The 20,612-nt window shown below is 48.0% G+C and overlaps 1 protein-coding gene across 1 annotated transcript; it reads left to right on the top strand.

Annotated features, from left to right (window-relative positions):
• Positions 1-579: 579 nt before the first annotated feature.
• LOC144102554 (histone-lysine N-methyltransferase PRDM9-like) lies at positions 580-20,144 on the top strand. The gene is made up of 8 exons (XM_077635799.1): positions 580-709; positions 1,022-1,105; positions 13,314-13,357; positions 14,423-14,534; positions 15,103-15,225; positions 16,101-16,202; positions 16,610-16,686; positions 20,064-20,144. Exons 1-8 carry the CDS (start codon positions 580-582, stop codon positions 20,142-20,144), a joined length of 753 nt encoding a protein of 250 aa, XP_077491925.1.
• The last annotated feature ends 468 nt before the right edge of the window (positions 20,145-20,612 follow it).

The following is a 20,612-nucleotide window of genomic DNA, read 5'->3' as shown; positions in this document are numbered from 1 at the left end:
TCGAACAGTGTGCGTCAGGCTTGTATCGATCGCCGCAAAGTTATGTGCGCTGCATGATTTTGAAGGCCCGCCTCGCCACCCAAACGTAGTGCGCGCTTTTCAAACAAGCGGCTACGAAGCGGTTCATCGCAGAAAATTATGAACGGCGCTCGAGCCATGTTTCATGCCGTGAAAATTAGATCGACGCCTGTGAGCCTTACCACTATATCCGCGCGTTTCACGAGACTCGACATACTTCCGAATAACGCGCCTGAACGAGCCTCCAACCAACCTTCGTTTAAAAAAAAAAACTAAAATAAACGTTTTACTTCATAGTGGCCAGATGAGTATTTAGATCCCGCCAAACTTTTCACTGGCTGAGTGGTTGTTTGTAATGCATAACCTGTGTTAATACGATTCATCACAAAACCTTCAGAAAATAATTACTAGATGCGTGATAGTTAACCAAAACTAATTCTGCATGCCTAAACTGCCTTATTGTTGCATAAACCGCTAAGCGCTCAAGCAGACGACAGCCTTTGCGAGCGGCAGTTACGGCGCAGTTGAGATATTTGCCGAGGCTTTCGTCCGTCGATTGAGATGGCGAGCGAGGACGACTTTACAGAAATTCGCGAGTATTTCACTGACGAAGTATGGAAGAGCCTCACGGAATACATGAAGACGCGGTACGCGAACATAAAAGAGAACTACGAGCTGATGGTGAAGCTGGGTGAGTGAACTCTTTTTACTGCCTTCCTTCGGAGCTGTTTGTTTCAAAATAGGTCTTGCTTCAGCAATTTTCCGTGAATAATACACCTCATGGCTACCAGAATGACGCAATTTTCAAACACAACAGCTGTGCATATTAGAAAATTGCATGATGCCCCTCGATTTGAAAATTTGAATGAATTTTGTGGCCAGGATTAACGGCTCACAGTCGTGCACACAAACAGGCTTCACTGACTGCTAGCATATATAAGAGGAGATAGAAACAAAAAAGAATTGCCGGAAGCAGATATGACCCTTACCTGTATTTTTGCAGACCTGAAACCACCGCTTCCCGAATTTATGAAACCAAAACCGGCCCCAGCTATACCGGCTAAACCTCCAAAAAAGTCCAATTCCCGTAAGTATATAAAGAGCTGTCGCAGCGTTAAGTGCTGCGATAATTCTTTTTTATTATTTTTACTGCCACTTTCTTGCTTCATATGCTGAAGGAAAGATGCACGTCGTATCTGAGAGCGATATATCGGAGAGGTCCGCGACACTGTATACGCTTAGAATGAGTTTTGTTCGACCTTTAAAATAGATGTTGCAAAATATGTTCAACCAATATTTTGTTGGTATTGAGGAAGCAGCTTTTCAGATTGGACGGTCGCATAAGTTGTTAGTGTGAGCTGCTTCTTTCCATATGCATATGATAATAAATAGAGCGTGTTACGCAGTCAAACGCGCGCCGTAGAATATGCTTTTCTCAGCTAAACTAGGTGAGTTGTTCGAGCTCAAATTCCGCAGAGAAAGGGCAGCAGGTCGGCAGAATTGTTGTATGCTACATTTGTTTTGGGGTACTTACCTGATTCGATATAAAAAAAAAGTCGGATATTCGCATCGTCTGCGGCGACAACCATAAAAACTGGCCGTTATCTTAGGGACTGCACTAGTGGCGCCATCTCGTTTGCCGGCTGTGTAGATTCGGCAAAGAATAGGGGTAGGGTGCTTTTGCGGGAGGTTTGAAGACGCTTTTTCAACTGCTTTAGCGAACGCAAGTTTTGGCGGTGGAGTGGGCTGACAAAGTCGTCGAGGGCTATGTACTCTCGACCACTTAACGCGACCTCTTGCCAAGCTCTTCCCGGCGAATAAAATGTTTTACAATCAATCAGCTGGCAGCACGGAGACTAAAACCTTTAGCAGTGGAAACTCTGCTGTTTGCGGCGACCAGAAAAGGTCACAAGCCTGCGGAGCCACTATCATGCTGGCGGCGCCTGGCAGCCTGGAAAGAAATTACCGCCGTTTCGGTCGAGACCTACTGAACTAGAGACCTGCACATTTGACACTGCTCCAGCGCGCACGTTCCAGTTTAAGGCTTTTGCCGCTAGGAAACGGCAGCTACGGGCGGCCTGGCGCTACAATTAACCTTTTAAGCAAGAAGGCGTCAGTTATTTTACTTCAAGGATGTAATAGTTTTGTCATTTGTCTACGTTGTGAGTATTCATTATTCATCTATTGCATAGCAAAGGTGCCAGAAAGTCTCACGCCTGGAATGCGAGCAAACAAAATATTCACCGCTAGAATTTAAAGAAATGTCATATTTGCATTGTTCATTGCTAGCTTTAAAAATAATGAGACGGGACAAATGCACAGGGAGGCAGTAAGAGGAGTGAAATCACTTGTCGAAAGCAGGCGATGATGAATATCATGACAAACGAACAGGTCAATTGAGCGCCCTAAACGGCCAAAAAGTTAACGAAAGTTGGCGCACGCAGTCCCATAGGACGCCGCCAAATGTGAACAGGTCTCGAGTTCCATAGGCCGTGGCTTCGGTTGACAAGGCAACCGGTCGAGCGTGTCGCCTCCGTTCAGCCGCGCGCGCCTGACTTCTATTGAGGGCACTCTCGCGCGCTTCTTTACCGCTGGTAGGCCAAGAGCAACTGGTGCTGCGCTTCAAACATCTGAGGACAGACACCGACAAGAACTGTTGCTGTTTGACTTAAGGGCGCAGAAATACAACGTCACGGCGTGCCCGCTGAACCAAACAGCCGTGCCGTCTGCTTGTAGTCTGCTTTGAGCGCGCGCCGCTGGAGAGAGCGCCGGAGCCGTCTGCCCGGGCGCTGCATTTTTTTTTTTTCGCCGCGGCTTCTACGACGCTCCGCATGGCGCCGCCACTGCATACGGCCCATGGAAGATGATGAAACGGCCCCGTCGGCGCATACAAGTGTGACCTCCGGTCCGTTCGATAAGCCTACACTACATGAACTGGTTCTCGCGGTGCTGCACTTCGCCATTCGTTTAAAAAAAAGTGCAGGTCTAGATTAGGAAAGTGGAGCTGCAGCCGCCATGGAAGCAGACGACGGATTGCGCTTTGCGATAAACGACGGATATACTCAAATTATTCCACAGTGCCTCACACGGGCTTGCCGATTCTCATGGAAAGTGAGTGGCCACCCGAGAAGGCGGCGACGGAGGTGGGGACGGCGGCCCTCGCTGGCACCTCGCATCTCTCGACTATCGTGCTCCCGACGGACCCGTAACTGGCGTCTTTTCTTTCTACTAATAAACTTATATTAGTTCTCGAAGCCGGTTATGTTAACTAAAAAGTAAACACGTGCATGCAGCGCATGATGCACGTTGTTGCAACAACCACTTAGCATGCAAGTCGGCACGCGCGCAGCTCAGTCGTGTTCAGTAAAAGAACACACGTGCGTTTCGCTTAGCTGCCGCGAGGTTCCATCGAGGCTGATTCATGGTAACACTTCGCTGCGATGTGCTGTTTGAAAATTCTTCACGCGGTTCGGGATGTTGGCGGCCGTTGATTTGGTGCGCCACGCTACTAGCTGTAATTTGCTGGCGACGCCAAGGCTAGCAGACGACCAGGCCTGCACTCGACCATTCGTTTTGGAAGTAGACAGCACTCGAACTGCTGGAACTGGCGCTGCACGCTCGCAGCACCGCCACGGAACTTTACAGAACTGCAGCAGGGAGTGCAGGCGGATCGAACGGACCTCTGATCTTCCTCCGTGGCTGGCAGCGCTCGGGCATCTAGCAGACGACGGAGAGGTGGTTACAGTAGCGGGAAGCGCGCGCGGCCGTTTTTATGTCGACTTGAAGGACCGCGGTTGTTCATAAGAAGTTTTGCGCGATGCAGGCACTTGTTTCGACTAGACCACGGTGCATATAGTCTGTGCCGCCTGCAATGACACCTTTTGCGATAGTTCTCGCTGTTTATCTATTTGTTTTGCTTACGTGTGTGTGATCGCAATTCGATCGTCACACCACTTTGCAAGCACGAATGCTCGCTTCATAGTAAGATCGCATAGTTCTAATTCACAAAATATTTCGGCAGTTAATTTCGTGCGCCTGCCTGATATTGCGATGGTGTTCGCGGCCTTTCATGAGGGCGGCCGCAGATTGCAGCTCCAAGTACGCGCTCAGACGCGCGCATATATGCATAATAATAATAATAATAATTGGTTTTTTTTGGGGGGGGAAAGGAAATGGCGCAGTATATGTCTCATATATCGTTGGACACCTGAACCGCGCCGCAAGGGAAGGGATAAAGGAGGGAGTGAAAGAAGAAAGGAAGAATGAGGTCCCGTAGTGGAGGACTCCGGAATAATTTCGACCACCTGGGGACCTTTAACGTGCACTGACATCGCACAGCACACGGGCGCCTTAGCGTTTTGCCTCCATAAAAACGCAGCCGCCGCGGTCGGGTTCGAGCCCGGGAACTCCGGATCAGTAGCCGAGCGCCCTAGCCACTGAGCCACCGCGGCGGGTCATATATGCATGTGCTGAACGTGTTTGGCGAGGTGTTAGTTGAGCGCGATAAGAGCGTGGTCTTCATTATGATCTGTGCAGTGGAAAGGCGGATATAGTTTGAGAAACGCTTGACTGATTGGAGCATGTCCTCTATTGAAAGCCCTCACGAGCACATTGCTCGAGTCATACAGGCATATCCGATTGAGGAGAGTGCTCGATTCTGCCATCGCCGACTGTCGTACAGCTTGATGCTGGGACCTTCTGCCACAAACACTTAAAATATCTGAGAAGTACCCTACACATGCATCTCCTCACGGATGGCTCATTAAAGAGATAAAAAGAATTTCCCAGCGCGGATAATCACGCATGCATGCACACGGCGGTACGTGTGGCGCCGACACGCAAGGCCGGACTATTATTGCAGCGCCTTTCATTCGAGTGCCAGTCCTCTGCGGTAATGCTGTAGCACTGCAGACACGACACGCAGCTAAATATGCAGAGTACACCCGCCTGTTCTAGATGAAGGTTCAATCAGCTGATCGCTTTTGTCGCTCAATTATGCGTGCATTCCTTGCCGGCAGCAAAAGCCGGCGGCCGACAGACTGCAGCTGAGCGGAACCTATACCGAATATTTTCTGATTACAGCCCTCATGAATTCTCGAACGCAGAAATCGCAATGACGGCAGCGCAGAGTCAATCACCACGCGGGGCCGATCGTCTGCGGTCATATATACCAGTCATACTTCCTGCGTGGTAAACAAACACCGATAATCCGAGAGTACTGCGTGTCGTCTGATGAACAACGCACGGGCAGTATTTGCCTCCGACGTGGTGTCAACTGAAGACGTTAGACTGCGATTGCTCATTGCATGCTTTTGAGGATTTCTCGAAGCTCACACAGCAAGCACGCTGTGCTCCGAAGGCCACGCTAGCGTTGTCGTCGCCAATGTGTACGGGTGCGAGCACGATCAGCTGTTGGTTCTGCAGTCTGCGGCAGCCCTCAATAACTTCGGGTCGCTGTTTTAGACCTCAAGCAGCCTATTAATTTCTGTCGTACGCGCGTCTAGCAACGACACGCAGCAGAACGCGAATCCATGCAGAGCATCTGCCCTCCGTGATCCGTGTTTGGCTTGCCGCCGTGATTGACGCTGGCTGGTTCCGGTGGCCGCCAGCCCATGTGATCATGATGCGCTTTCCTGTCAGGGCCGAACTTGCTGGCAGCCACGGGCTGCCAGGACGCTGTAAATCGAAGAGACCCAGTAATGATCACAAAGAAAAAAACATAGTTTGGCGAAAACTCCGCTAAATATAAACCCTTTCGCTAAAAAGCGTCTCCCACCCGACTTCTTTGCCAAATATCCACGACCGACAAATGAGATGGCGCTACCGGTGCAATCGCTGAGAAACGGCTAGTTTCGTTTCTTCGTTGCCGCAGGCGATGCGAATATCCGACTTTTTTATTGATCGATTCAGGCAATAACCCCAACCACATGCAGCATAAAACAATTCTATTGCCATTTCTGGGCACGATTTGAGCTCGAACAACTCACCAGCTTATCTGAGGGAAGCTGTATACGGCACGCGTTTAATTGTGCAACAAGTCTGCATCATGTTGCAAAGCTACCTGTGTATTGGAGGCGCCGTAGTGGAGGGATCTGTATTGATTTAGACCACTTAACTAGCTATAGGTTATTTAACGTGCGGTGATATATGGCAGAGAACATGTGTCTTGCACTTTGCCTCCATGAAAATGAAGGTGCGCTTTGGTCGGGATTCGATCCCGCGTCCTTAATTGGGGCTTAACAGCCGGGTGCCATCCACTGAGGGCCCCCAGCGGGTAAAATATAGAACAAAAGAAGCGCGCATCGCTGCGATAGGTATCGAACCCACGGCCTGCCCCTATACATGTCGCGTATGGTAGCCTCACCTCACCTACAATAATAATGGCAGTTTTAAAAAACTTCGGGCCTTCTTAACCACATTCAAATAAAATGCGATTGCACTGGAAAGTTGGCCCACCCCGAATTATTCCGAAGGATCCCCAAATTTTGAAAGTAAGCCCTCCCCATAAAATGAATTAAAATGGATTAATGCGGATTAACGGGTTATATTAATTCTGATAGGTGGATTGGTGGGGATTTGAGAGCGGATTGATGTGGGAGGATGTGTGGCTATGATAATTCAGTGGAAAGTACTAGAAAATTGCCCAGATTTTCACACTTGGTGATGCTGATGACGTAATGGCCCCCTCGACCAATCAGGGAATTACTCTACGGAGAAACCCGATGGTTTTTGCATGAGGACGACCTAATTTGGCATTAACAAATGGCACACACCGGCGTGCGCGCACACACACACGCGCGCACGCGCGCACCCACCACACATACGCAATTACAAATACACGGCCACTGGGCAGGGTAAACCATGCCTTCGTTCATAGGCCTCTTGAATGAATGAGCTCCTTTGTGTGGATGGACCACTGTTCCAGGGAAATTTTTGCAGAGAAAAATGCGCGCACTGTTTTGCAAAAGTTGCGTGGAAATGCACGCGATACGGTTCCTTTTCCGTCAGTAGAAGTTGCTGCACTAGTAAACCAATTCGGAGATTCTCGGTATGACTACACGCCCGGCACGTAGTAGCTGTTTTAACTACGCCATGCCTAAATTAGTGACGGAATTTATAATCAAAGGAGCCCTGAAACGCATTTAATAGAGTACATGATCGCGCTCAATCACTACATTCCTTCGTCATGAACACCTCTGCCAAATAATGCACTTCTACATACAGCAGAGAACCCACAAACCCGCGCGAAAGCTGGCGAGTCCTTTCCGGCGTCCTTCTCCGTCACACGCGCCTGCGTAATTCTGTTCAGAGACAGCAGTTGGTTAGATTCTTTCAGGCGTCACGCAACTACCATGGCCGCGGCCAGTCAGCAGCGTCGCCCCGATGGGTCAGGAAGCTCCACCCCCTGGGGAATCCGCCTTTTTCATTTTCCTGTGCTGCCACCTCGCGTACAACGCTGGAAGCTCACTGGTAGGGTACTGCGCGCCCAACCCGGCCGGACTGAGTGCCGCTGCGGAGCACGTTTTGTTGGAATCTGTCAACGATGGCGTGTCCTGGGCAGCACCTGGTACCTGGAGGATTTCTAGGGTTGACTGATGGCTTGGTGCAAAGTCCGAGGCAAGCTGCAGTGCCCACCGAAGAGCAAATTCTTCAGTATCTCCGATCATCCGGCATGCGATGCGAACACCAGCTAGCAAAGGCCGCCGCTTCAGAGATGAAGGCTACATTCGGAACATAATGTTCAATGAAATATCCCCGATCAGTGAGGTTGGCGTTTTCTGCTGTATATGCCTGCCATTCATGAAAGGTGGATACTACATCGTGCACGCCGTAGTACAGAAAAAGACTGGGGACAACAGTTTTCACAAGCAATCGTTGTACTCAAGCGCTGCAGAATAGCTACACGAGCTATAAAAGCACAAGCGTACTCGCAACAAAGCAGCTCTGCTAGCATTTCACTGTATTTTCCCACAACACACCGCTGCATAGGTTAAACAAGCATGCGCGTCCATAAAGACGAGCGCGAGAGGTGCACATTAATCCATTCCGGCGATACCACGCAGAGCTCTTCATCATGGATATGATTCGAACACACGCATAACACACCTTCGTCTTCTTCTGCCTCTTAATACATGGCACATACCCACACGGGGGGATTGGCCAGGGTGTAGTGGCATAAACAAGGAAATTTCCATAGGAGATTATGACAAAATTTTAGCACCATGCGTGAATGCTCTCGTAGGTTCTTTTTCGTTGCCCGCTCCATCGCGCGTTGAAAGCGGTTCACAGCACTTGCCCATTTGGCCCTCTTGTTTGAGAAAGCAAAAAGCGCCGGAACGAAGTCTGGGTGCCGCGGTGACATTCGAGGCCTTCCTGCCCATGAATAAAACACTTTGTGATAGACTGCACACGCATTTAAACACAGTACCTCGTCCGCACCTGTCACAAAGTGATTCCCGCACAGTCTTGACGTGCTTGACGGTTCCCAAGCGCGGCACGATCGTCGAGCCGGCGAACTGCTTTTATCCACGCTTCGCGTCGAAGGCTGTCCCGGGAAGCGCTCGGAAAGCGAAAAAATCCAAGTTTACTTCCCTTTACATATTGGGCATTGCTGCCGTATGCAACACATTTCGTAGGTATCGCCAAATGCGTCGCGCTGAACGCCTGACGGCCGCAGCAAAGCACCCCGCGTAGAATGCCGGTTTGTTTACACTTCCACGACCGGTCTCAAGTGGAGCGAGCGACCCTTCCAATATGTTTCGCGACACCGCCGCCAGGGGATGGGCGCATGCGCAGTCACGTCGTGAAAAAGGCGGATACCTTCGCGAGGAGCGCCGACCTTTGAGCGTGCAAAAAGTGACGAGAGGAGAAGGAAATGCACGAAGAGGCTGACATTTAAATTTTGTCCACAGATATCTCAGCTTATAGAAAAGACATTTTAAAAAATTCTTGCTCGAGAACATTCGTCAAGCGGCATCTTTTAACATCACAGGAATACCGCGCCTTTTTGAGAGGCCCTTTCAGAGCCCCTTGAACACCCGTGGAAACGTTCCTCCGATTCCCGCCGGTGCTTACTGTATCACCACCGTTACGGTGCGCCCATTAATCTTTCAGGTTAGAGTACTCAAATATTACCACAAAACTTCAGCACTAAACGAAACCGCATTAATGACCTCTTAAGGACAGGCAACTTGCAGTTACACTGCAGCATATCTCAGAAAAAGTTTACAACTGTTCTTCACCTCTGTGGTAAAATTTTTAAGAACTTCTCCATAATGGAGCGTTCTTTTATCGTGCAACGTTGTGGGTAAAAATTTACAATCAACCTTACACTGTGAGTACTTGTATCTCTGGCGAGAGGAATATATATATGCATTTTTTATTCAATTCCCCTGAACACCTGAGCGGGCATAACATAAAAAGGGTGCTTTTATTTATTTATTTATTTATTTATCTATACATGTACCTACATTCGCCCGCAGGGACATTATATGGGGTGTACCACAGTATCCTTCACTACATTAGCTCAGAGGAAACAAATATACAAACAGGTAAAACAATAATAGAGGATAATGCAAGCACTCCGATAGGACATAGCAAGAGCATGCGACAAAATATCAGCGTAAATGAACACTGGGAATTGACTGGAAATACATGGCAATGTCGCCGCGCACACTAAGAATTAGGTAAGTTTAAAACACGGTAAAGAGAACGAATGTTCTCCCCACCATGTCGACATACAGACTACGGTAATAAGTGTTAAACCAGACAAGCCTTTAGCGCAACAGAAAATTCTCAATCAGATGTAGGCACAGCTATGTCGCGGAAAAGATTATTTCATGAAGTGATTGTGCGTGGAAAAAATAAATGTGCAAAAACTGAGGTACGCGCTGATATTTCTTTAATCATATCCGGGTGATCTCGACGCTGGTAAATGTAAGTAGGTGGTAAAAGATTGGCATCTTTGTTCAGTACGGTGCGACATTGAAATGAGTCTCGTAAAAACACGAGTCGAAAAAATTGCCGACATGAGGATAGAAGAGGCCATCCTAAGCTACTTTTGATGTCAGTGATACTGCTTCGCTGCGAATATTTGTGGGACACAAACCGGGCGGCTCGGTTGTGAATTTTTTTTCCAATCTGTTGTTAAGAACATGCGTGTATGGGTCCCTTATGACCCAAGCATATTCCACGATTGGGCGGACATTTGTTACGTAGAGCAGCTTTTTCACATCTTGTGGAGCATATTGAAAGTTTAGTTTGATAAAATATATAGAGCGGGCAGCCTTCAGAGTTAAAATGTCTACATGGTGGTTCCATGCCAAGTCGGAGCTAACTGTTACTCCTAGGTATTTTGCCTCGCTTACTTGAGAGATCATTTCTCGTTTAAAAAGTATTGTGTATTGATCGGTCTATGATTTCGGGTAAAACGAACATATGCTTGCATTTAGACACATTTAGATCCATAAGCCAGGAGCGACATCAGGATGAAATACTGTTCAGGTCATTTTAAAGGTCGATCCTGTCGGAATCATGTTTTATTTTTCGGTAGAAGAGGTAATCATCAGCGTAGATTCTTATTTCGGAGGTTATACCATAGCCAATGTCATTTACGTAGATCACAAACAGTAGTGGGTCGAGCACTGAGCCCTGGGGCACACCTGAAAGCACGGAAACGTTTGTCGATTGGGAGCCGTTATTCAAGACCTTTTGACCGCGTATTGTCAAATAATTTTGTATCCAGAAAAGTATGTTGTGCGGCAAGCCGAGAAAGGATAACTTGTGCTAAAGAAGAATGTGGGAGACGTCATCGAACGCCTTTTGGAAATCAAGTAATAAGCAATCCGTCTGTATGCCCAGATCACAGGAAGCTAAATGTCATGCGAAAATTCGATTAACAGCGTAACACAAGAAAGGCCAGAACGAAACCCATGCTGGTAGTCAACAAGAAAGTTATTTTTATTAAGGTGTTTGATTAAATTTGAGTAGATAACGTGTTCCAAACTCTTGCAGCAAACACTAGTTGAAGATATCGGCCTATAGTTTACCACTTGGTTCCGAAGTCCACCCTTGTGAACAGGCACAACGCTACCCATCTTCCAGTCTGCTGGTAAATCACAAATAGTAAGAGACAGGTTAAAGATTATGGCTAGATATTCGAATATAATTGTTGCGCATGATTTGAGAACGAAGTTCAGAATACCGCCAGGGCCTGAAGCTGAATTCGATGGTGTATTTCATGCAATTTTTCAAGCATTCTGCAAAGGCACACGCTTTGTCGAAATTATTATTTTTTTATTTCTTTGCTGCATCAGCTTCGGCGTTATAAAAATAACTACAGCCACCGTCACCACTTGACGCACTTTTTCGTGCGCTCCCAGACGCCCTTAGAGAGTGTGGGGGTAGCGGCCTCGGTCACAGAGGAGATGCCCTCAATTCAGCCGGAAACCAGCTACCAAGTGACAAGGGGGTTGGTCGTTTGGTGCCCAGCTTTCGCCGGTCGCAAGCCAGAGAATGGGTCGGAGCCAAAGGTTCACAAAACAAAAAAGTTTACACAGCTAAGAGACGATACAGAGGCATTTACAATCACTCGTACGAGCACATACAAAGAGATTCACAAATACAATGCTAGTCATGCAAAGTCACAACACAGAGAGAGATACAATTCAACAAAATCTTTGCACCCAAAGTGCACTAACACACAGAGAGACAAATAAACAAAGCACTATTTCTTCACCGGGCACTGCACAGTCCGACGACCTGAGGAGCACGACGAAGCCGATCCGCAGACTGGCGCACGTTGCCTCACTGGTCCGTCCTTGGCTGGTCGAGTGGTGTTCTCCCGGGAGTCGAGCGCTTCTCGAAAGCTTAAACGGCGGCTTGCGCTCACAGACAGCGGTTGCAGCCCCTCATTGATAGGCGCGGTCCGCGTCGGTTTGTTCTTCGCGCCAGGGCAGGCGCGCACATACACGCAGCTTCAACCGCACCAACTCCTTCTCCTTCTTGCGCCGGGCGCGCGACCCCATTGGTCGAGCGCGGAAACCACCTTCTAGAACAATCTAGGTCATTCGCGGCACGCTGAGTCATCGGCGCCGGAGCGAAGTGGGGGGGGAGGGTATCAATTGGTGCGCACAAAGTTACCCCCCTTCCGTCGACAACAAGCAAAAACTTCTCCAACATTCGAGAAGAATCGACGCTGCGCGTGTCTATGTTTACTTTGTCGCCCCGCCGGCGAGCTGAGTGAAAAGCACCGCGCGCTCCGGGGTCCTTCTTCGCTGTTTTTTTTGTTTTACTTTACCGCGCGCGGGCGCGATTGTTTAGGCGCAGCGCCTGTTCGTTTCGAACATGCGCCGAATTTTGTGACACCCACCAATAGTCAGCTTGTCATGCCGTAACTTAAATACTGAGTCTTGTTGCCGACCGAATTCGGGTAGTTTCTAGCGAGCAGTACGAACAGAGTGTGAAATATCCTCGCGAATTGAAAACACGGTGCATTTCGATTTGCTACAGGCTGCCAATACTTCTTCCCGCTCCTTAAATCTTGCAAAACATGTGACTATTGGCCGGTTAGGAGGGCTGACATCGATAATTCAGTCTGTGATCCTGTCACAGACATATCTGGACCATAATTGATTTCTACATCACCCGACAAAATCAACAACAAATGTGACACAGCAACATGCATTACTGCTGTCAAGTACTGCTTAATAAAAAAAAGAAACAGGTTCTTTGATGTCAAGTGGGCACGACACCATCAGCAAGGAAGGGTTTCAGATCTTAGTGCATGAATTATTTAAATAACAAACCTGAAGCAGAACAGATGAGCGCATGGCGCGCGGAACGGTGTCTTGCCCCAATGACTGTGGCTGCGGTGGCCGTTTAAATACACGAGGTGATGTCCCGGGTTGCCAGACATGAGGGCAGATTTTGTCTAATCTTGGAGGGAGGGCTGATTCACCGTGTTCGTTCGTGAATCCATGTTTCAAATAGTCGGCGGATCGTCAAGGTAAGGGCTTGAACCGTGAATTTCGAAAACAGTTGACGATCCGTGGACGAAGATACCCGACCGGAAAGGCCAGGTAGCCAGAATATCCTGAACCAGAAGAACGGGTGAGTGCATGGCACGCGAAACGGTGTCTGCCCCCTTCAATAAATACCTGTTCAACAATAAATATTGACCACGCAGAACGTACACAATAACGTACACAACATTTATTCCGGAAAAACAAGAAGCGTTATATATATATCCTTGTTTTTGTGATACCTTATATATCCACTCGACTGATTCGTTTCAGGAACGCCGACCCGAAACCACAGCAAGCAAAGCAAGGACACGCCAGTACGTACGGGTCCGCTCCCTGCAATCTGTAGTGGGCCAACGCTGGCGGTCAAGCCGATGTCGCCTTATCCCTCACCCTCGGTTCTTTCTTTCTCTTTGGAAGCTGCAAATGAGTTTGGCTTTGAATACTGTAATGGCGTGCAGTATATAATCTTAAGCATTTTAAGCGACGATAAAATATGCGCTAAACCTCGCAGTACATTGTCGCTAATTACATTACAAAACAATTCACTGCCGCCTTTTTCTTCTTGTAATAACAAGAATATGTTTTTTTTCGATAATAATGGCAACTTTGAATTGCACTCAAGTCTTCTTCATGAAGACTACACAGGCTACGCAGTATAGACCGCCTAACAGCATATTGAAAGCCCGAGCACTGCACGTGCCCTGTCCAGTTTGGAGTTAACTTCTCTTCCAAAATTTAAATTATTGATTGCTGAACAATTCGCCAGTTTTATATTCATTTCTACAACCACAGAGTAGGACTGATCAGATTGTACCATTATTTTGATTTTGTCTCTGACAGTAGACAGACCCTTTAAGATGCAATAAGAACATCTGAGACCTTAGGACCCGTGCGGGCGAAGCAATGTGCAGTGAATGTATGAATATGCTGTAGCAAGGTGCAGTACGGTGATATACTGTGTGTATGATGTACTGTAACAGTACAGTATACTGTGTGTATGATGTACTGTATAAATATTGCACTACACTACGGAAAGGTGATACTGTAGTGGGTTCCTCGAAGATTGCTTAGCCTGCAAGGAAACTCAACTTTACTGGTTGCTGCATTTTACGTAAAGTTGTAAATGAATGTGCAACTAAGCCCAGATACCACTCTGGATGGCCATCAACCACACTTTCTGGCGATATCTGAGCTCTACTATATACACTCGTGGACTAATCTAGATGGTATATTATTCCTACAATTTCGACCAAGTATTCGTTTCCTTTTTAAGCGTCATCGCTGTCTTCCGCTTCAGATATTGGACCATGGAATGGGTATAGCGATTTATTTCTGAACCTTATTATTACCATGCACGGCTGACAAAGAGCTCAATACAGATAAAGAAGCCCGCTGCTTGGAGCCGCCAGCTGTGGGCTCCTCCCGTCAAGCAACATCGTGCCGAAAGAGAAAACAGCGGACCTTCGGAAGATGATTACCGTGTTGAAACACGTAAGTGATCAATTTCTTCGCCCCTGCAATGTGGGATGAGGGAAAAATCATCTGGACATTGCATCTGTTTATTTGCTATAATCACCAGTGTTTCGGCGACTACTTTCTAAACTTTCGAAAAACAATATGTTCGAAATAGAAAATCTTTCAAGGAAAATAGTCTCAGCCACGGCAGATGTCAGTTCACGAGGAAATCCTACAGATTAGCGAGTTAAAAAAATTAAAATTTAATAACTGCCTTTTCATTAGCTCGCTCTGAAGGTTAGTGGATTTCACAAGGTTACTTTGCCTACCTCTGCCTCCCTATGAATCGCGCTATCATCTTTTAGCTTTCTTTATCGTTCCCTGGCTGGGGTTAAACGCCTTTGGTTTGCACAGTGTGGCGATTAAAAGCCTCTTCATGTTCTGTGGGGAATGATTGATGCCGCAATCTGATATATGCAGCTTCCCTAAACGCGTAAACGAATGAAATATGTTCCTGGAATGACAATGTTTTACGCACACAAAAGAAGCGGTATCCATCTCCGCCTTTCGTAACACCGAACATACTCCACCTTATTTGACGCAGTCACCGGTGCAGTTGGAACTGACGGCAGGCGCTACCCAAAGCGTGCCGCCGTCAAGGAAGTCAGCTACGCGGAGGACGGTGAAGACAGCGGCCAGGGGTGGTCCGGCCAGCCCTCCTGTGAGTGTGCGGGTTCGTGGACCCATCTCCATGAAGTGCTGGGGCGGCAGCTCTAAACCAACCGGAGAACACACATTGCATCGCTATTTATAGACCAAAGGCGAGCAGAATTGACCCGGTCGGAGCTCTTTGACTGTTACGAAAAAGAGGGCGACACAGTAAGACTATTTCAGGTGAAAATAGAGACTAGGTAGGCTTTCGTCATGGGTACTAATGCTGGAAATGTACTTTGCCAGCTGAATTCCCAGCAGGAATGACACTTTGAGGCTGCTGAAGAGAGTCTCCTGCATGAAAATTTTCCAGCTGGGAGCAAGAACTGTTTCAGGTGGACGCGATGCCTGGCTCTATAATCCAGCTGGAAACAAGCATAATTCATGCAGGAATTTGAAGGTTTTCAGTTGGAAAGGCATTAGTTGCAGTTCAATAATCCAGCTGCAAATTGTATTTTCTTTAGTTGTGAGTTTTACGAGCTAATTTATTCGGCGAAAATTAACTGCGGAAGCAATCACACAGTTTTCAGCCAAGCTCTCACCGATTCTCGCTGAAAAAGAGTCAGTCTGGAGACATATAGGTCAATAAAGCGAATATAAGCGAGATCTCGATACTCCGGCCAGGAATCAGTAGAGCTTTGAGCGACGTTATGGGCTTAAGTTTTGAAACATCACTTAATTACTAATGATTATATGTGGTTCGATGTTTTACTGTGCTGGGAACTGCTGTTTGGTTTTTGTTGTCTTTAATAGAATGTAGTAAATGACACTTAATTGGTCTGCAGCATGTTTGTTTTTCAGCGCAGAATAGTAGCATTCCGTTATAGCAGCTCGATGCGCGCGATTCTATGCGACAAGCTATGCTTGCAACTATCCTTGGATGAAATGCAGCCTCGCCCGAGACGTCTTCCAGCGGGTCCTGTTACCCGAGGAGCCAGCGAAATGAGGTCAACTACTTGGAAGGCGAGGAAAACTCGGACGAGGAATACCTGTGTGAGTTGTCTGCGAAAGCCGGTTTACTGGCTTCCAACACGAGGATGGGAAATGCACACTTCATTGTAAATGAGTCTTTATGTATAGCTGCTAATGGATGAGCTTATGAAATGCAGAGCGGCTTGTCTATAGCGTCGAGAGCTCTGAGCACAAATATTCTTGGCTATTTACATCCTTCATTTTCTGGAGCGGACAGTCGGGCAACTTCTTATACAGTTAACGTGTGACGCACAAAAGGAGTGCTGTGATGAATTCACTTTTATCGTGGCCTGGATGAGCCTTGAACACCGAGACAGGCATATTTCAGGCGCAGTTCGATTCCACTCCAGTCAGCGAGCATTGCGTATAAAATGTGGTATCCTCTCACATCTTTTTCGGAAACCATGGTCTTGGTAATCTGCTTCCAGTCTGCGATGACTGCGGCATCAACCATCCCGGCGACTGCCCCGAACACGGACCACTGACCCATATCAAGGACGCGGAGGTTAGTGCCAAGCACGCGAACTTTGGATGATGATTCTGAAAAGCTGCGTTCAGACCGCGTTCGCATCTGCCTGTTTTCGGCCGGCACATGGTGACCCAGTGAAAAATACGACAGCGAACTTGCCGAGCGGAGATATTGCTGCAACCCAAGGTCGTCGAAATTTCCTGAGCCCTTCACTACGGCGTCTCTAGTAGCCTGTGGCGCTTTGGGACGTTAAGCCCCATAAGCCATAAAAAAACTCCGCCATGACTGCATCTCGGCTAAAGGGGCTTCAGGTCGCCGTTCAAAGTGTTTTTTTTTTTACTCGCTGGACAGAGCGATGCGTTCTATAGTGCGTCGACGAGGTTGGCTGCTGCGTTCGCCGTGCGTCGCTGCTTTTCTAGCCTGGCGTCCTGGAGCATATGTGTCACGAGGCCGTCATTTTTGCACATTCTTAAGCTGCACTGGGGCACCTCAGACTAGCGGCAGGTAAAACCTAAAGCTATTTGCGTTAGTTAAGCGGAAATGATGGCTAGCCGTCGGACTTAGCATAGGCGGGCGACTATTACTTAGGCGCGTGTGCTCCGTTGTGCAGCATGTATTTACACTATATCCAAAGAGTAGCTTTACCCGCGGTGGGGGGTCAGTGATTACGGAGCTCGGCTAGTGTTCCGGAGGACCAGGGTTTTCAATTCTGGCCACGGAGGCCGCGTTCTGAAGGCGGCGGAACGCATAAATCGCCCGCGAGCTGTGCGTACCGGCAAAAATGAAAAATCTGAGGACTAGAATTATCGACTTGCTTTTGATGTATTCTCATATAGGATTATACTAACTCTGTCCACTTTTTCCCCTTAATCCACCTACGAATTTCCAGTAAGAACCCCTCGTGTTTGAAATTTCCGTAAATTTCTAAGGCGTCCCTCAATAGCCTGAGTCTCCTTGGGACGCCATAAAGCATAAACCACTAATTACGTTAATCCACCTACTAAATCCGACTGATTCATCCAAACCAATGTACTAATCCCCTTCATTGCGGCTTAACACCTTTTTCAGGCGTATGCCTGCTTTCAAATTTGAGGGCTTTCGAAATATTTTGGTGTGCGCGTTGTTTATGAATGTGTTTAAGAAGGTCGCAAGTTTTTTCTCTTCTTTCCGGTTTTCTGTACCGGCAGGCATTGTTGTGTGGTCCAAGGTGTCATGGCAGCCTCGCTCATATACCCTCGAAGCACCCTTCACTTTCACCACGCGTACGCGGCGTGTTCCTGTTAGTTTCAGGCCCCGTCAGCGGCACCAAAAACGTCTTTCATCATCATTTCTCTGAACTGAACCTGGCAGCGATATCGGCCTGTTTGGCGGAAGTCTATAGGCACGTGCACTTTTCTTTCTTGGTGCCGCCACGTACTGCTATTTTTTCTGTGGAGCGTATTGTGCGTTGTACTATACACGTTTGTTGCTGCCGTGCGTTCAGTGTTAAGCTAACGTAGCTAGGGGATCGTAGAAAGGAAAGAAACAAACGCGCACTGAAAAATTTGTCGTTAGGCAGCGTTTTCGTCTTTCCTCTATCGTCCGCGTTTTTCGACTGCTGTTCTTTTTGACGCTTACTGCAGCTAACAGCTAACGCTCAATGAACTTTTAACTTGCTGCGACGAGATTTTTAATGAGAAATCATTATTAGCCTCGTACTCCTGTGTGAAGCCACTGAGAGAGTTGCGAAGAGAAGCGCGGATAACTGCCTCCATAGCTGAAGTTACTTGAATGCGACAGAAGTCGACTCCTGTCCACTTTTTGAGGGAAAGGGCAAGTTTTGACAAGGAGATAAGTTGCTCGTCCTCTACTTTATTCGACGTTTTTGCGCTTTCCTCAAAAAGTTGGGTGGAGCCGACTTGTGTCGTTTTAATGTAAATTGCGGCTTCTGTTTCAGTGCCCAGTTGAATCGCGCTTTGCTGTGTAGGTGGCAGTCGTGACAGGTATACGCGCTGCATGCGTTGGCGTTGACAAAACTCTGGCAGAAACGCGGCAGCGGAGCGAATGGCCGCCGGCATTCATTTCGTTCATTAGCTTTGGCGTTGACAATGTTGTAATAATAACAATGATAATTGGTTTTTGGGGAAAGGAAATGGCGCAGTACCTGTCTCATATATCGTTGGACGCCTGAACCGCGCCGTAAGGGAAGGGATAAAGGAGGGAGTGTGGGTCAGAAATATTTCCTGTGGGCCAGAAATATTTTTGCTGTAATGTGAATTGACTGCATTGGGGCTGAGTTAATAAACAACGAATTTAGTTGCGTGAGAAAAATGATTAAAAGGATATGGTAAAATGATTTTATGGGCTGGCCAGACTTTTTGTGGTGTCTGTGAATTCTTTTCTCTAACTAGGCCCCGCAAGGGGCTGTGCAGACAGTGCATAGGAAGCCATCTACCTGTAATAGCTGCTTCTTGTGTTTTGATAAAAATGAAAATGAAAATTGCTTTTTGGGGAAAGGAAATGGCGCAGTATCTCTCTCACATCTCGGCGGACACCTGAATCGCGCTGTAAGGGAAGGGAGTGAAAGAAGAAAGGAAGAAAGAGGTGCCTTAGTGGAGGCCTTCTAAATAATTTCGTCTACCTGGGGTCTTTAACATGCACTGGCATCGCACAGCACACTAGCGCTTTTGGGTTTCGATTTGATACCGCAGAAGCTTCTTGAAGCACTGACATGACACTTCTTTTTATACGGGCCAAGAATGCGCTATTTGGTGGGTAATACATCGCTGTATGTAACGTTCCTCCGGTTTCTGAGGAAAGGAAATAACGCAATAATAATCAAGCTATTTCTCTGAATACGCCGCACGTGGCCAACGCGAGCTCGTGTACTTCGAGAAATTACTGAGTTGAAAGCATGAACCATTGCTGTGACTCGCAGAAACTGCAAACTCGCCTACAAGCCTTGAAAGCCGCCATCAACGCCTGTCCGCGACGCCACTCCCTTGCATTTTCCCTACCGCGAGCCCGCTAGCAGCTGCAGCGCCACCTCGTTTGTTTGCAAACATGCAGGAGGTCAACGCGGAGTGCAGGCAACAGTGGCAGTGACATCCGGAGGAGACCTCCGGAGAAGGAGTAACTCCGGAGAAGGGAGAGGTTGTGCAGTCCTGCAGTTTGCTCCTCGCGCGCCTTCATTTTGGCGGAACGAATCGAGGGCGAAGAGCAAAACCAAAACGAAGCAAGAATGGAACCATAGCTTCCACCCCAACCATAGAGGTACGTATACGCCTTTAATGGAGCTGTGTGACGGGTTGAGTGCATGGGTCCGCTCATTTTTCTCATTGGACTTTGTAGGCCGTCTGCACAAATATATTACACTATGGGAAGCGTTCTCGGAAGTGGTCAAATTTGTGCGCCTCATAAATGCAACTGTGAAGTGTCCACCTTTGACGGCCGTCGAGTCCTCGCAGTCTCTCGAGTCCGGCCGAGAGTCGGTGGGCGAGGATGGCGTGCCATGACAACGCGCGCGTATACATACAGTGGCGAGAGCTTTGGTGGCGGTGAGCGCTGGCAAAAGCCGTACGACGGGCGAAGAACGCAACGACGGGGCAAATGCAGCTGGTCATTGTGGTCTCGGCGCGCAGTAGCCGTGGGCCTTGCTATTAATACTGCGAAAGCGTTCATCTGGACAATTTTACACTGCATGCAGCACGCGTGCATAGGTCGTTGTGCGAACTTGCTCGTTAAGCCCGAAATCGCATTCCTTGGAAAGCTCCGTCCGCCGCAAGTTTCCTCACTCGCGTTTTCGTATTGACGCCTTGTGGACCGCGTTGAATAGAGATTAGGAAGCGTCTTCTCAGAAACTCGACATTTCGGGCGTATAGAGAAGCGTTTGTTTCCGCTTTAACAAAAGCAAATTCGGCGTTTCGAAGAACCCACGAGGCGCGCATCCCGACACCCCTCCGCCGCTCGGCTGCAGTGGGAGT

Source organism: Amblyomma americanum, chromosome 8 (genome assembly GCF_052857255.1).
Source record: "Amblyomma americanum isolate KBUSLIRL-KWMA chromosome 8, ASM5285725v1, whole genome shotgun sequence".
Lineage (NCBI taxonomy): Eukaryota > Metazoa > Arthropoda > Arachnida > Ixodida > Ixodidae > Amblyomma > Amblyomma americanum.
This window is presented reverse-complemented; position numbering and strand designations above follow the sequence as displayed.

Coding starts and splice junctions, on each gene's coding strand:
- LOC144102554 (XM_077635799.1), top strand. CDS start 580: ATGGCGAGCGAGGACGACTTTACAGAAATTCGCGAGTATTTCACTGAC. Junction 15,226..16,100: donor CGGCCAGCCCTCCTGTGAGT/GTGCGGGTTCGT, acceptor GATGAAATGCAG/CCTCGCCCGAGACGTCTTCC. Junction 16,203..16,609: donor CTCGGACGAGGAATACCTGT/GTGAGTTGTCTG, acceptor ATCTGCTTCCAG/TCTGCGATGACTGCGGCATC.